Here is a 14,843-nt window from a genome sequence, read left to right as displayed (position 1 = left end):
CTTTCATTTTGGCACAGCGGCCACAACGAAAGTCACTGGGCTCCCTGGATTGCGTGCTGACAAGAACGGCAGACCGGCATGCAGTGGCGTAGCTAGGTCGTCTGGCACCCGGGTCCCATAGGTCTTCTGTAACCCCCCCCCCCCCCCCCCCCCGGGTGTAGCCGGCGGAAAGAGGGGTGTCTTCCGACGTATATGACACCCCCCCCCCCCTCCACAGGCCCCTTGCACCCGGGGCCCACGGCCCCCCGGCCCTCCCTATTGCTATGCCACTGCCGGCATGACTGGCAGCCAGGCTAGCAGCGGCAGCCGGAGTAACCACCCTCGGCCAAGGGCTAGCGCTTGAGTGGGCGCACCAGCCGCAGTGAGCGGTGGCCTAGGCAGCAGGAGGCAAGGCTGGCATAAGTTCGTGGCCCCCCAAGGTAGGAGTCAAGTCATGGCGGCAGGACCAGGGACAGCTGGCATCGTGGTCAGCAAGACTGGTGGCACAGTGGGACGAGGAGGAGGAAGAAGACTCGACAACACTGGGGAAAGGACAGGAAAGGCCCCTGGCATAGCTGACTTGCCAAAAACATGCCCACCCAGCTTATTGCCCAAGAAGGGGCGTTTGCCAGGGTGAGGCTTGGGCAACACGTAATAGGGTATACTAGGCCACAAGAGTCTGTCACCGCTTTGATTTGGGCCCTCACACTGTAGCTGCATTTCTCCGTTCACCTGCCCAGTAGGGAATGAATTCCAGCTTCGAGCTGGTGGAAGAGAAGCTGTCTAAGTGCATTTCTGCAGGGTGTACCGGTGGCATGGCCTGGGGCCAGGTGTGTCACGGCTTGCCTACAATTCGTTGACTGCCTCCCCCTCTACCCAGTCCCTGCTTCCGACAACGAAAGGTTTGATGTTCGAGACATGAACTGGACCACCAACTGGTCTCCCATGGGGGTCGGCCAGCTTGTATACCAGAGGGGATATTTTGGTCTCCACTCGGTACGGTCCCAACCCTTTGGCTGACAGGGAGGCAGAGATGCCTTTGCCAGAGTCACTCAAGACATGGTTGCGTCTGAGGACGAGATCGCCAACACTGTAGTGCACGTCCCTATGTGACCGGTCGTATTGGGCCTTCTGTCCAGCTCGCGCTTTTGCCAGGTTGGAATGGGCCAGGTCAAGGGCCGCATCCATCCATGAGCGCAGTTCTGCTACATAGCCGGGAAGACTGGCTTTCATGGCGCATGCCCTGCTGCCGGTCTGCAGAACGCGGTCCATAGGGTTTGGCAGCTCTCTCCCGAAGTTGAGGAGGGCGAGCATGTACCCAGTGGAACGATTCACCGTGGACCGGAAGGCGAAGCCTATCTCGTTAAGACACATCCCAATCCTTGTGTTGCTGGGGAAAGGCCGTGAGCAAGGGCTTGAGGTTCCGGTTAATCCGCACTGTTGGACTGGCCTGTGGGTGATACATGGTTGTCTTGCGGTGCTTAATGCCAAAAGCAGCACACGCATCCACAAACACCTTGACCATCAAGTTGGATGCGTTGTCCGATGTCAGCTGTGCCGGAAAGCCGAAGCGGTTAAAGACCTCAGTCAACTTGTCCCAGATTGCGCATGCCGTTGACTTCCCAAAGGGAAAAAGTTCAATCCATTTCGTGAAGCGATCTGTGACAGCCAGGCGAAAAACGTAGCCTTGCCAGCTTCTGGGAAAGAATCCCATAATGTCACAGGCTGTGGTTTACCAGGGTAGTTGGCTGTTGATTAGCTGCTTGAGCCCAGGGGATTTGCCCACGCGAGGCTTTACGCATTGGCACACGTGGCACAAGCGGGCATAGTGAAGAGCGTCACGCTTCTTACCTGGCAAGGTAGCAGAGCGACACAACGTTTGGAAATTATTAAGGCCACTCACATGTCCAGCCAACCGCGAGTCGTGGAAATAGCTCAGGGTTGCTTTCTTTAGACTACGAGGTATCACCACCTTGAAAAACTCCTAGGGAGCCTCCTCAGACGGGATATAGTGCAAGAGAACTCTAAGGGTGTCGAACAGATACATATCCAGCGTGCCAGCAACAGTACCAGCTGCGTTGCACTTGGCACCAACAGCAACACCAGCTGTCCATGTGCACCCGGTTGCTTTGCTACCCCGCTCTTCCTAGGAGCTCGGCTCTGTGAGCCCGTCAATGATTTGTCAACAAAATGGATCGCTCTGCTGTGCGTTTAGTAGTTCTTGCGTGCTGAAGATGATACCGGAGGAAGTAACGGGTTCCACCAGGCAAACGTTTCCTCCCGAGGCTGGCAGTCTAGGGATTGCTTCACCATCGGGGGTCGCGCCGTTCGAGTCATTGGAGACACAAGCTCTGGTCTCTACTTGGTGTGAATGCTCATGGGAGGGACGGACCAAAAAAGAGTGTAACGCTAAAATTGGGGCGTGCAACAGGGCATGAGCCACCACGTTCGAACTCCCTTTCCAGTCAAGACACTAAAGCCAGGAAAGGTAGCTATGCTCTTGTTTATTTTTCTACTTTAACATTGAGGTTCTTCAATTTTTTTTTTTTTTCTTGCTACCTGAGGTCTGTTGGAGCCAGCCAGAGCACATGCATTTTTCTTGTGTTGCCCCGACTACCGCGTGGCGCACTTCAATGCACGTTCGTTTTTCTCTGGCTGAGTGGATTTTCGCCTGGCATAGCTTTGGACGCTTTCTGGTTAGTAGACAAGAAAAAGAAACAATACATGGTCGGTTGCCACCATGACTGCGGGGACTCGATGGATTGCAATACATTCGCTTGAGCGCAACATCTCCGGAAAATTTTGTGTTGCCGGTGTAGGATACCGAGCAATATGCATATGGTTCTCTGTGGACCAAGCGTCTCACTTTTTCATCGCTATTCCTTCGGTAGCCACATTAGGTGCCCAAACTAGGCGTTCCGTTTTGGCCAACTTGCTTTCCTTTGCTTTTTTTCATTTCCGTGCCCCCACCCCACAAAGGAAAAAAAAAAAAAAAAACGTGGCGCAGCAAATTGTCGCAAGGTGAAAGTTCGATTTTGTTACTTCCTACTTTGCGGGAAGTAATGGGCCACAGGATGCTTCAGTTGCCAGATACCCTTATTATATTATTGCGATAGCAATTATATGGACACTCCAGGCACATTCCTGCTGTCGCCATCGCCCTCATGTTCTGTATAAAGTCCAAGGGCGATAACATCGTGACCATGCGCCGCATGCTGCATGTGCGAGTGAAAGCATGAGGGGTGGGCATGGGTGAGCCGGCGATGGTTGCTCAGTCTTGTGTGTGCAAAGGAGAAAAGCGGAGAGCAAGCTGGTCATCTTCCATTGTGCGCGATACATCAGGGGGAGTGGAGGCTGTGATCTGTCAATCTGTGGTTGTGCAACTTGTTTATTTGCCTTGTTTGATGCATTATATGCAGTGACTTTTGCTTAGCTACGTAGATTTATTGAAGACTTACATGTATGCAGTTAAACCTTGTTAAACTGCAGTTACCCAGAGCTTGGAAAAAGTACGTACTTAGTGGTAGTACTGCTTAACGGAAATAGCTTGAGATCGCCAACTTTCCTGTCAAAAACGGAATTCGGAGAGAGTGCGATGAAAGGGAAAGAAAACATGCAGTATTTATTCACTTCGCGCAACAAAAGGGTTATTTTCGTTTGACGCTGCAGTGGCCTAGCTGCGACGACAGCGTCCTCAAACTTACTGAAGCTGTGAGCCAGCTTTTCAGCCTGCCCCCTCTTCTCGACAAACACTCGCAGGCAGATTCCTCGTTGGCGTTGGATCTTCTCCGTGCACGCATGCGGCAGTGCTGCAGAGGTCGCAGGGCGCCTTTTTCATTGCAGGGTGGTGTTCTTGTCGCGACGATTGCATTCATGAAGCTGATGTAATGCGCAGCTTCTGCCACTGTCGAGCCTGAATCGCCCATGCTGTCACTTACTGTGTTGTCCTCATCACTGTCCCTAGTCGACACTTCGGCAACAACAGAGGCAACGATGGCGAAAAGTTGAACCTCGTAGCCAACATCTCTATGCAGTCGCAGCAGCACTGCCGAGCAACTTCTTTGCATTCCAAATGCCGCACATCGTAGTCAACAGTAGATCCCTGTCGCATGGCAGCACCGATTTCTTCATGTCACATTCGACAGCACAAACGATGTCTAATTTTTCTTCTATGCTGAGCACCCGGTGCCTTTTTATCCGAACTTTGGCATGACGCGAGTTTGCACGACGCCACAACGCTCTCTGGCACGGTGCCGAAATGATGTTGATGTTCATGTGGCTTCATGCGCAAACGCACAGGGCACTTGGAGGCCGTTGTTCTGATCTGAGAGGCTTGTTGTTCTGCCGGGCCGCCCGATGGAGACGTATGGAGACGTAAGAAAGGCGTATTGCATAAAGGCAAGGAAACATCATTATACATTTGTGAATGCCATACATTACTCTGGCTCTTGACTCTCTTTTCCTTGACGAACAAAAAGCAGGTAGATAAAGCACTCGTCTTTTTTTTTTTTCAGTGAAGATATAAATTGCAACAACATTTAAACACATGACAAAAGATGAACATGTAACTCAATGAACTGCACAGCAGCCAAATACCTGGACATCTGTCCAAGTTTGGTACATAAAAATACAATAGTGACATGAAATACGAACATCGAGAATCTAAGGAAATCATGGAAATAAAGATCATGGAACAAAATAAGTTAGGTGGCGCGGTTTGTAGTGCCGCCTTTTTGACCGCCACGACGATCGCAGTACAAGAAGCTGCATATTATCCATAGGGGCTAGTAATGGCTCCGAAGTTGGTTTTGAGCTATGCTGCTCAGCTAAGCAATCATCAGACGAAACTGGCGTTAGAGACGAAGACTCGACATCTGAGCTCTTTAGCTCTCTGAAGCACCCGTCAGACGACTCTGAAGGCAAAGAACAAGTATCAAAATAATCTGAAGAGTCGGTGACGCGCTTCTGAGACACAGCTTGGAGCGAAGACTTAGGAAGGACTGTATCTGAGCACGAAGGCACAAAGACATGAGCATTAGGTGTTTCTGAGAAAGCATGGGGACTGGGCACATCAGTCATTCATTGAGAAGGTGCCTGCATAGCACCACTAGGTTCAATTACACGCCTATCAGGCGAAAGAGCATGTTGGCTGGGCACCACAGTCGGATGAGAAACTAGTGCCTTCATAGAATCCTGAGATACTATGAAGCGCTCAGCAGTCAATGCTGCTAGCGGATCAATTTGCCTAGGCATGTCAGTCGGAATTTGATCACGTACCTGATCATCTTGCCTATCGGCTAAAGACAATTGCATTGCAAGAATGGGGATAGCTGCAGATAGGGAATACAGCGAAATAACCGCATATCTCGAATGATGGCACTGCAGCCATCTATTCTGAGTTTGTCAGTGACCATACTTTTTTATTTGTTAATTGTGGTACCTGACCAGATGAGGTTTCATCGAATTCTTGACTAGTAGAAGAAAAATTGTCAAGAAAATGTCATACACATAGGCAAGGTTAATGGCCTGATTTAAACTAGTAATAGAGGTCACTGTCTTCGTCATATTGCTTTTATGTACTAGCACTAGCTAAGCTGTTTGGTCCTAGGGCCACAGTTGAGTAGTCTCCTCGCTGTTTTTGCGGCTGCAGAGTGACCTGTGTGCTCTCAAGCTGGGTGCTACATCCAAGGTGGTTGGATCCTCCATGGCCCAGCTTCTCACTGCTGCATCCCAGGTGAGCGTTTTTTGCTTGTGCACACAATTACAGGCAAGCGAGTGTTCCCGTAGATATGTCAGCAGGCATTCCATGCTGTACCTGATGGGAGAGCACACTAATCAATTGCTAATGTGGCACAATTGAAAAGTGCACTGCTTACATAGTACAACGTACAGAAAATATACTAGGAAAGGAAGCACTGACAAAAATGTTTATCTCATGCATAAGAACACTGTAAATCAATCAATTTATCTCGATCTATTTCAGCAAACAAAGGCAGGGTTGGTAGATGAAAGCTGTCATTCAGTACCTTGGTGATTCTCGAAACCCTGCTTTTATTTTCCAAACAAAAAACTGAGAGATACTGTAAATTTCCTTCAGTTTTGAGTTTGAATCGTATACTTAGCTGATAGAGGTACAGCTGGTGGTTTCTAATGTCACAAGCATTGTGAAAGATATTAGCAGTTGATGTCCCAAAAGGGAGCGATGAATAGGTCTAGTTGTCATGACATTGTGCCTAATAACTGGGCTTATAAGGAATTCAAGTTAAGGCTAAGGAGTAGATGTGAACATGACAAATCCAAAGGGACAAGGTTACCTTTTGTAAGGGCTATCACCTATATTTGAGTACTTCAGAAAAATACTTTATTTATAATGTCTGCAGTGTTTTGTCCATGTTTATTTTTTTCACGCCTTTGATTTTAGCTATCTAGTATTTGAGTTACATGCCTGTAACATTGTCTGAGATAGCAGTTGAAGCTAAAGGGAGGACATCCCAAGGTAGCCAAAAACTTCCCAAGAACTTGACTGAACGGGTCGACCTTCTAGAGCAAGGTTGCTCGCAGTCCAGTTACTCTTCGGCCGCTTCAAAAGCCCCGTCTGCAGAAAAAGCTGCTTTGAAAGCTTCCACAGATGATGCCAAAAATAGGCTACGAAAGAAAAACCTTCTCTTTTTTGGTTTTGAGGATAACCCATTGGAAACCTGGAAGCAAGCTGAAGAAACTGTTGTTGCGTTCTGCTTTGCTAAGCTAGGTGTATCGCTTGAACCATTAAATATTGATCGAGCGCATAGACTGGGCACTTACAGTGAAGATAAAAGCTGCCCCGTAATTTTTCACTTTGTTAGATTCAAAGATAAAGATGTGGTATTGGGGGAGGGTCCGAAGTTGAAGACAAGTGACATTTCCATCAGGGAAGACTTCTCTCGTTCAGTACGCTTTCCGAATTTCCAAATTTCCGAACTTTCCGAATTTGCAAAGGCTCGGTCCTCCTCGTACAAACTGAGGCACGATAAGCTTCATATGGATGGACGAAACTTCATTTACAATGCTGATAGTGATAATATCGTGCTGCAAAAAAAAGTGAACTTGAAACAGCGTCGAGCAATCCCTGTTACTGAAGTTAACGGTTCCGTCAGCATTCCCCGATGCCGCCCCATTGAGCATGTGCCGTGCCGTCCTTCATTGGTAAACGTTATGCTTATCAGTTGCCGAAGCGTCAAGAACAAAACCGACGAGTCAACAGGGCTCGTATCATCTTTTGGCTCTGACATTGTTATCGGGTCTGAATCTTGGTTGGATGAATCAATTTCCAGCTCTGAAATATTTCCTGCAGAATACGTGGCCTATCGCAAAGACCGCAATACGCATGGTAGGGGCGTTTTTGTTCTGGTCACGCACAGCTTGCCAAGTTTCGTAGTTGACTTGGGGGATAACAGCTGTGAATCTGTTTGTGCAAAGTTGTTCTAGAACATAGCAAACAGCTTACAGTTGGAGCATTTTATCGTCCGCCTAATGACAACAGCAGTCACACCTTTAATACCCTTTCTCATTTATTACTAACGGTCTCAACTGATTACTTTCTCATTGGTGCTGACTTTAATATGCCAGATGCGCAGTGGATTAATAAGCTGCCAGTACTTCCTTCGTGCTCATCCCTGTCGTTGGCTTTTTACGATCTTTTCGCCACGCATGGTCTTTATCAATTCGTGGAGGGACCAACGCGGCGCCATGGCGATGCCACTTCCACCTTAGACCTTCTGATTTCAAGCTCTCCTTCGTTGCTGCAATCTGTTTCCATAGTTCCCGGAATAAGCGACCATGATGCAGTGGTTGCCAGTCTCGTTGCTCCCAAGCCGTACATACCGCCACCGAAACCCAGAAAAGTTTATTTCTTTGATAGCGGAAATTACTCTCGTATTTCTGAAACGCTTGAGTCAAACTTCGATACTTTCTCAGAACAAAGCAGCACTGAATCTGTCTCCGAGTTATGGCTGCTGTTCAAGGAACAACATTTACAGCTCATTGACTTGCACATTCCATCTAAGCTTCTTTCTATGAAACACCGAAAAAACAAACCTTGGTTTGATAAACCCATAAAGGTACTACTTAATAAGAGGAATCGTATGTTCAAACGGTATAGAGAAAAGCCCGATCCACTGCAATTTTCTAAGCTTCGACAACTTGGTTCTGAAATCCAGATGAAAATCGCAGAAGGAAAAAGCGGTATTTGACTCTCTTGGTTCTAGAATTAAAGAAAATCCAAAGGACCTTTGGAAACTAGTGAAATCAAACAGTAAAGAGGATGTTGATATCCCTCCGTTAATTCACAATAGTGCAGCTGTTACTAATGATAGAGGTAAATCAAGCTGTTTTAATTATTACTTTGTTTCTGTGTATTGCACGCTAGTACCTCAACATCTTCCAGTCTTCTTGAGCAACGTGCTTGATGATATGCTGGATATTGCTATTCACTACTTCGGAATAGTCAGCCTTCCCCAAAAATTAAAACCACACTCGGCACCAGGTCCAGATAGGATACCCAATTTTGTTTTGAAATCCTGCGCCCATATCATATCAAGGTATCTGGAAGTACTGTATAAAAAATCTCTTGAAACCTCAGAATTACCTGAAGACTGGAAGATGGACGACATTGTTCCGCTTCATAAAAGCGGACCCCGTGACAGTGTCATGAATTATAGACCTATATCTTTAACATCTGTGTGTTGCAAAACCCTGGAGCACATAATTTACACTAACATCTTTACCCACCTTCAAAACAATAGTTTCTTTGTTCCTTACCAACATGAGTTTAGAGCTGGTCACTCATGCGTAACTCAGTTAGTGGAATTTACCCATGACATATTCACATCATTTGACAAAGGTTTACAAACAGACTGCATACTATTAGATTTCCAAAAAGCGTTTGACAGTGTCCCATGTTCTCTTACTTCATAAGCTTTTCACATCTTGGTTTACCAGAAAGAATCCTTTATTGGCTCAAAAACTACTTGACGGATCATTTACAAAGAGTGGTAATTAATGGCACAGAATCAGAATATGCATGCATATCTTCTGGCTTTCTGCAGGGTTTCGTCTTAGGTCCTCTTTTATTTCTTATATACATAAATGACATTGGCACAGAAATCACCTTGAAAATCCGGCTGTACGCAGACGATTGCGTCCTTTACAGAGAAATTAATCATGATTCCAAGCGAGTAGTATTACAGACAGACCTAAATAAAATTTCTTCATGGTGTGACAGGTGGCTTATGTCCCTCAACATCTCAAAATATAAGCATATGTGTTTCACCCGCAAACGGCAACCAATCCGTACACAGTATTACTTGAACGGCTCCCCTTTATCAGAAACAAGTGAAGCTAAATACTTAGGTATCACATTTTCCGCCAATCTGACATGGAATCGTCACATTCAAAGCATCACTTTAAAAGCAGGGCGAGTACTTAATTTTATCAAACGGAACTTTAGGCAGGCGCCACTAGATGTCAAGAGAACACTTTACCTAAGCAACGTTCGCCTGATTCTCGAATACGCGTCTATTGTGTGGGACCCGCATACACAAATTCTTGTCAATAGCTTAGAAGCGATACAGAAACGTGCGGCCCGTTTCATAACCGGCATTTACTCATTTCCAAGCAGCATCACAGAAATAAAACGGCGCATATGTTTGGAAGATCTTTCACTACGCCATGTTGTTTCCCGCCTCTCTTTCCTTCGAGATACTGTCTTCAATCGCGCACCACTAAACAAAGAGACTTATCTACAAATCATCATCATCATCATCAGCCTGGATACGCCCACTGCAGGGCAAAGGCCTCTCCCATACTTCTCCAACAACCCCGGTCATGTACTAATTGTGGCCATGCCGCCCCTTGCAAACTTCTTAATCTCATCCACCCACCTAACTTTCTGCCGCCCCCTGCTACGCTTCCCTTCCCTTGGGATCCACTCCGTAACCCTTAATGACCATCGGTTATCTTCCCTCCTCATTGCATGTCCTGCCCAAGCCCATTTCTTTTTCTTGATTTCAACTAAGATGTCATTAACTCGCGTTTGTTCCCTCACCCAATCTGCTCTTTTCTTATCCCTTAACGTTACACCTATCATTCTTCTTTCCATAGCTCGTTGCGTCGTCCTCAATTTGAGTAGAACCCTTTTCGTAAGCCTCCAGGTTTCTGCCCCGTAGGTGAGTACTGGTAAGACACAGCTATTATATACTTGTCTCTTGAGGGATAATGGCAACCTGCTGTTCATGATCTGAGAATGCCTGCCAAACGCACCCCAGCCCATTCTTATTCTTCTGATTATTTCCGTCTCATGATCCGGATCCGCCGTCACTACCTGCCCTAAGTAGATGTATTCCCACACGACTTCCATTGCCTCGCTGCCTATTGTAAATTGCTGCTCTCTTCCGAGACTGTTAAACATTACTTTAGTTTTCTGCAGATTAATTTTTAGACCCACTCTTCTACTTTGCCTCTCCAGGTCAGTGAGCATGCATTGCAATTGGTCCCCTGAGTTACTAAGCAAGGCAATATCATCAGTGAATCGCAAGTTGCTAAGGTATTCTCCATCAACTTTTATCCCGAATTCTTCCCACTCCAGGTCCCTGAATACCTCCTGTAAACATGCTGTGAATAGCATTGGAGAGATCGTATCTCCTTGCCTGACGCCTTTCTTTATTGGTATTTTGTTGCTTTCTTTGTGGAGGACTACGGCGGCTGTGGAGCCGCTATAGATATATTCCAGTATTTTTACATATGGCTCATCTACACCCTGATTCTGTAATGCCTCCATGACTGCTGAGGTTTCGACAGAATCAAACGCTTTCTCGTAATCAATGAAAGCTATATATAAGGGTCGGTTATATTCCGCACATTTCTCTATCACCTGATTGATAGTGTGAATATGATCTATTGTTGAGTAGCCTTTACGGAATCCTGCCTGGTCCTTTGCTTGACAGAAGTCTAAGGTGTTCCTGATTCTACTTGCGATTACCTTAGTAAATAGTTTGTAGGCAACGGACAGTAAACTGATCAGTCTATAATTTTTCGAGTCTTTGGCGTCCCCTTTCTTATGGATTAGGATTATGTTAGCATTCTTCCAAGATTCCGGTACGCTCGAGGTCATGAGGCATTGCGTATACAGGGTGGCCAGTTTCTCTAGAACAATCTGTCCACCATCCTTCAACAAATCTGCTGTTACCTGATCCTTCCCAGCTGCCTTCCCTCTTTGCATATCTCCCAAGGCTTTCTTTACTTCTTCCGGTGTTACCTTTGGGATTTCGAATTCCTCTAGACTATTTTCTCTTCCATTATCGTCGTGGGTGCCACTGGTACTGTATAAATCTCTATAGAACTCCTCAGCCACTTGAACTATCTCATCCATATCAGTAATGATATTGCCGGCTTTGTCTCTTAACGCATACATCTGATTCTTGTCAATTCCTAGTTTCTTCTTCACTGTTTTTAGGCTTCCTCCGTTCCTGAGAGCATGTTCAATTCTATCCATATTATATTTCCTTATGTCAGCTGTCTTATGCTTGTTGATTAACTTCAAAAGTTCTGCCAGTTCTAGTCTAGCTGTAGGGTTAGAGGCTTTCATACATTGGCGTTTCTTGATCAGATCTTTTGTCTCCTGCGATAGTTTGCTGGTATCCTGCCTAACGGAGTTACCACCGACTTCCATTGCACACTCTTTAATAATAATATATGAACACAACAATCTACAAATACCAACATACATATCCGGGCGCCGCGACCACTTACTTAAGATAAAAGAAATATGCGTGCGCATAACAACATACCAAAACTCCTTTTTTCCCCCTACAATACAGGAATGGAACCTGCCGGCTCCTGAACTAATTGAAGTTGCTTCTGATGTCACATTCCCCACTGCTCTCCAAGCATATGCTTGTAGATAAAAATGCACTCGCCATTTCAAACTTTCTTTGATGTTTATGTTTTGCAATGTTAGCCAGCGTGCTGTGTTAATGAGTGTATCTTGTTACCTGGGCGAAACTTGTTCTTAGTGCTGTCTCATGCGCTCCCTCAGAATGTAACACTTGTGTGATTAGTAATGTACCCATGGTCTGAAGTGTTTAACCTTTTTAAGAGTGTGCAATCTTGTATTATATATTGATTATCTGTCCTCCCTACTGTAATGCCCAATGGGCGAAGTAGGTATGCAAATAAATAAATAAATAAATAAATAAATAAATAAATAAATAAAGCTGCATATGGTATCAAGCACATCTGTTTTTCAAAGCAGATATGCATTCACTTTTTATACTTGTAGGAACTGCACCCAAAAATTTGAGGTGCTATTTCAATTTAAAATATGTGTGGCCATATACGCGAGAAAATGCAGTACATTATTCTTTGTCTATCGTACCATGGTGACCATGCAGTGACTACAGACTCATTGAAGGCAAATTACTCACGAAGAAATGGTGGTTTGCATAGTTGGGTTCAGTGGCCTCAGTTATTCATTCCACTCACTAGAGGCAGTGGGTACTTTTGTCACACACCAGCACCACATTCTTTGTTTCACGTTGCTTCATTGCAAATGTTGTGGCAGGAACTTGTGTTTTATTTGAATGCAAAAATACTAACAAGCATGGCTATTTTATTTGAGCGGGATAAATGCCACCGGCCTCTTGGCATGGCTCTGTTGTCAGTGTTAAAACCAAGTGGATTGAGGCCGACACAGTACCCGGCTGTGGTGTTCGCCTCTGTGATGAGGCGGTCCCTTGTATCACCGAGAGTCTGGTGGGGACCCCTATTTCTAGGGCAACGAGAGCTACACGGGTACGGCTGCCCGGGACACCGCCAGTGCACTCCAGCAGCTGGTGGAATCGGTGCGCGGTGTGGTGGCCACCAGCGGAGAGGGCGGGGCCCAGGCAACGCGCCTCGTGGAGCCTGCCCGCCAGGTGCTGGACCGGTCGTGCCAGCTGCTCGAGGAGGCCCGCCAGGCCGTGCTGCGGCCCGACGAGCCGGACAAACAGCAGCGACTGGCGCACGTGGCCAAGTCGGTCTCGGCAGCCCTCAACGCCTGCATCAACTGCCTGCCGGGCCAGAAGGATGTGGACGACGTCATTCGCACCATCACCGAGAGCTCACAGGTCGGAAGTGTGCCTTTTATGAGTAGTGGCACTCACGTGGCCTGGTGTGCACTTAGTCAAAACTTTGTAGTCCAAACCTGGTTGTGCCATTTGTTCAAGTTGCACATGAGGTAACGTGTGTGTGACACCAATCAGTTCGGGGGTGTTTGCTAGCTGGCATTTAATGAGCAGGTCCCCTCGGAATACTTAAACATTAACATAATCTTGGGTTGCAGTGCAAAGGGACACGGACACAGACTAGAAGCAGACAGGACGAGCGCTTGTCCTGTCTGCTTCTAGTCTGTGTCCGTGTCCCTTCGCACTGCAACCCAAGATCATGTTACCGTACCAACTCGCACAAGTTCCTATCCTTTTGCATTAAACATTAACGCCTTCTGTGTTGTGGACAAGCCGGGTTGTCCATCTGTTTCTGGTAAAAAACAGCCAAAGATGAGCTCGGCTTGTTGACGATGCTTTTAATTTTTTAGCCATGCCACAGATGTGCTGGTTTCGTGTCGGTGCATTGTAGCTTTTTTTTTTTGTAGATGGCAGCACACAATCTGTACGACATCGCGAGAGGGAGCAAATTTATTCCGGTGGAGGAAGTAAAATACGTTGACACCTGGGCTGTTTGAAAATAATTTAGGCATTTTCAACCAGGATTTGGAGTAATAGCATGGCACGGAAGGGGATAAAAGAGTATCTCATTACTATCATGACATTTGCGATTTGTCATTCTTTTGTGTGAAATCAACGGATAATTGCCCTTAGCCTTAGAAAGAGCCAACATGACTTAGAAAAAGATACTGGCAAGTACCAGAGTGCCCTTAATGATTTGCTAAAATATGGTGTTTGTTCGAATATAAGGTGAGGTTTTTTCACTGAACCCTTAGCCTCAAAGTCACCCCCCCCCCCCCCCCCACCTCCCCTTATATGCGAGACTGATAGATTCAGTTAGCATAGACTGCTCATAACATAAGTGGTGAATATCTGCACTATAAGCTCTGCAGCACTACTACTACAGTATAATGAAAACAACATTTTTTGAAGGCTGCACATGTACGAAACATGTGCATGCCAAGCAGCTGTACATATCTGGGAATAGAAGCTTATGACTAGGATATTTGCATCTCTTTTAATCTATGAATGTTTAAAGGTTGACATTCAAGGACCTGCAGTCTTTGCATGAAGCAGAAAAAGTAACACAGAAAAACAAAGAACAATATAAAGGAAGGTTCTGGCTAATTTTTCAGGCCTGCTTTCGGAATTCTCCACGGCAACAACACCAGCTTCACAGAACTAACATAGAAAGGCGACCAAAATTGTCTTGTTCGTTTTCTGTTGGCGATGTTGGAAACATGGTGGCTGTGGTCCAAGTTGTTGCAATTCGAATGTTGCACGTGCCATTCATGCCCTCATTTTTGTTGTCGATATGGTTCCTTCGCTTACCAAGTTATGTACAGCCACTGCGAAGCGTTTCGTTAACTGCCAAACTGGCTACCGGTTGCCGGCTACTGAAAAGGTAGCTCTGTTAGGCCTAGCCTCGTGGGAAGCTTACTTTGATGTTTTTGTTTTCGTAGACAATTAAACAGAGGCTAAACAGATGGCAGCACGTTGGAGCTTGCGGGCGATCAGCCGTGACAGCTCCTGCGAACATCTACCAAGTTTGTAGCTGCATGTACTGGTAGAAACTGCTGAAGCTCTCCTGTGAACATCAAGCCCAAAACCTCGCAACTGAATTTGTGG

The 14,843-nt window shown here is 46.2% G+C and overlaps 1 protein-coding gene across 4 annotated transcripts in view; it reads left to right on the top strand.

Annotated features, from left to right (window-relative positions):
• The window catches only part of rhea (Talin_middle and talin-RS domain-containing protein rhea), a 408,423-nt gene that overhangs the window by 211,397 nt on the left and 182,183 nt on the right, over positions 1–14,843 (top strand). For all 4 annotated transcript variants that reach the window (XM_065450432.2, XM_065450447.2, XM_065450440.2 and 1 more), the window contains exons 29-30: positions 5,630–5,713; positions 12,786–13,118. In XM_065450432.2, the coding sequence (XP_065306504.2) occupies positions 5,630–5,713; positions 12,786–13,118 (417 nt within the window). The remainder of the gene's footprint in view (positions 1–5,629; positions 5,714–12,785; positions 13,119–14,843) is intronic.

This window comes from Dermacentor albipictus, chromosome 4 (assembly GCF_038994185.2).
Source record: "Dermacentor albipictus isolate Rhodes 1998 colony chromosome 4, USDA_Dalb.pri_finalv2, whole genome shotgun sequence".
NCBI classification, from domain to species: domain Eukaryota; kingdom Metazoa; phylum Arthropoda; class Arachnida; order Ixodida; family Ixodidae; genus Dermacentor; species Dermacentor albipictus.
The sequence above is the reverse complement of the archived record's forward strand: the minus strand, read 5'-3'. Positions and strand labels throughout refer to the sequence as shown.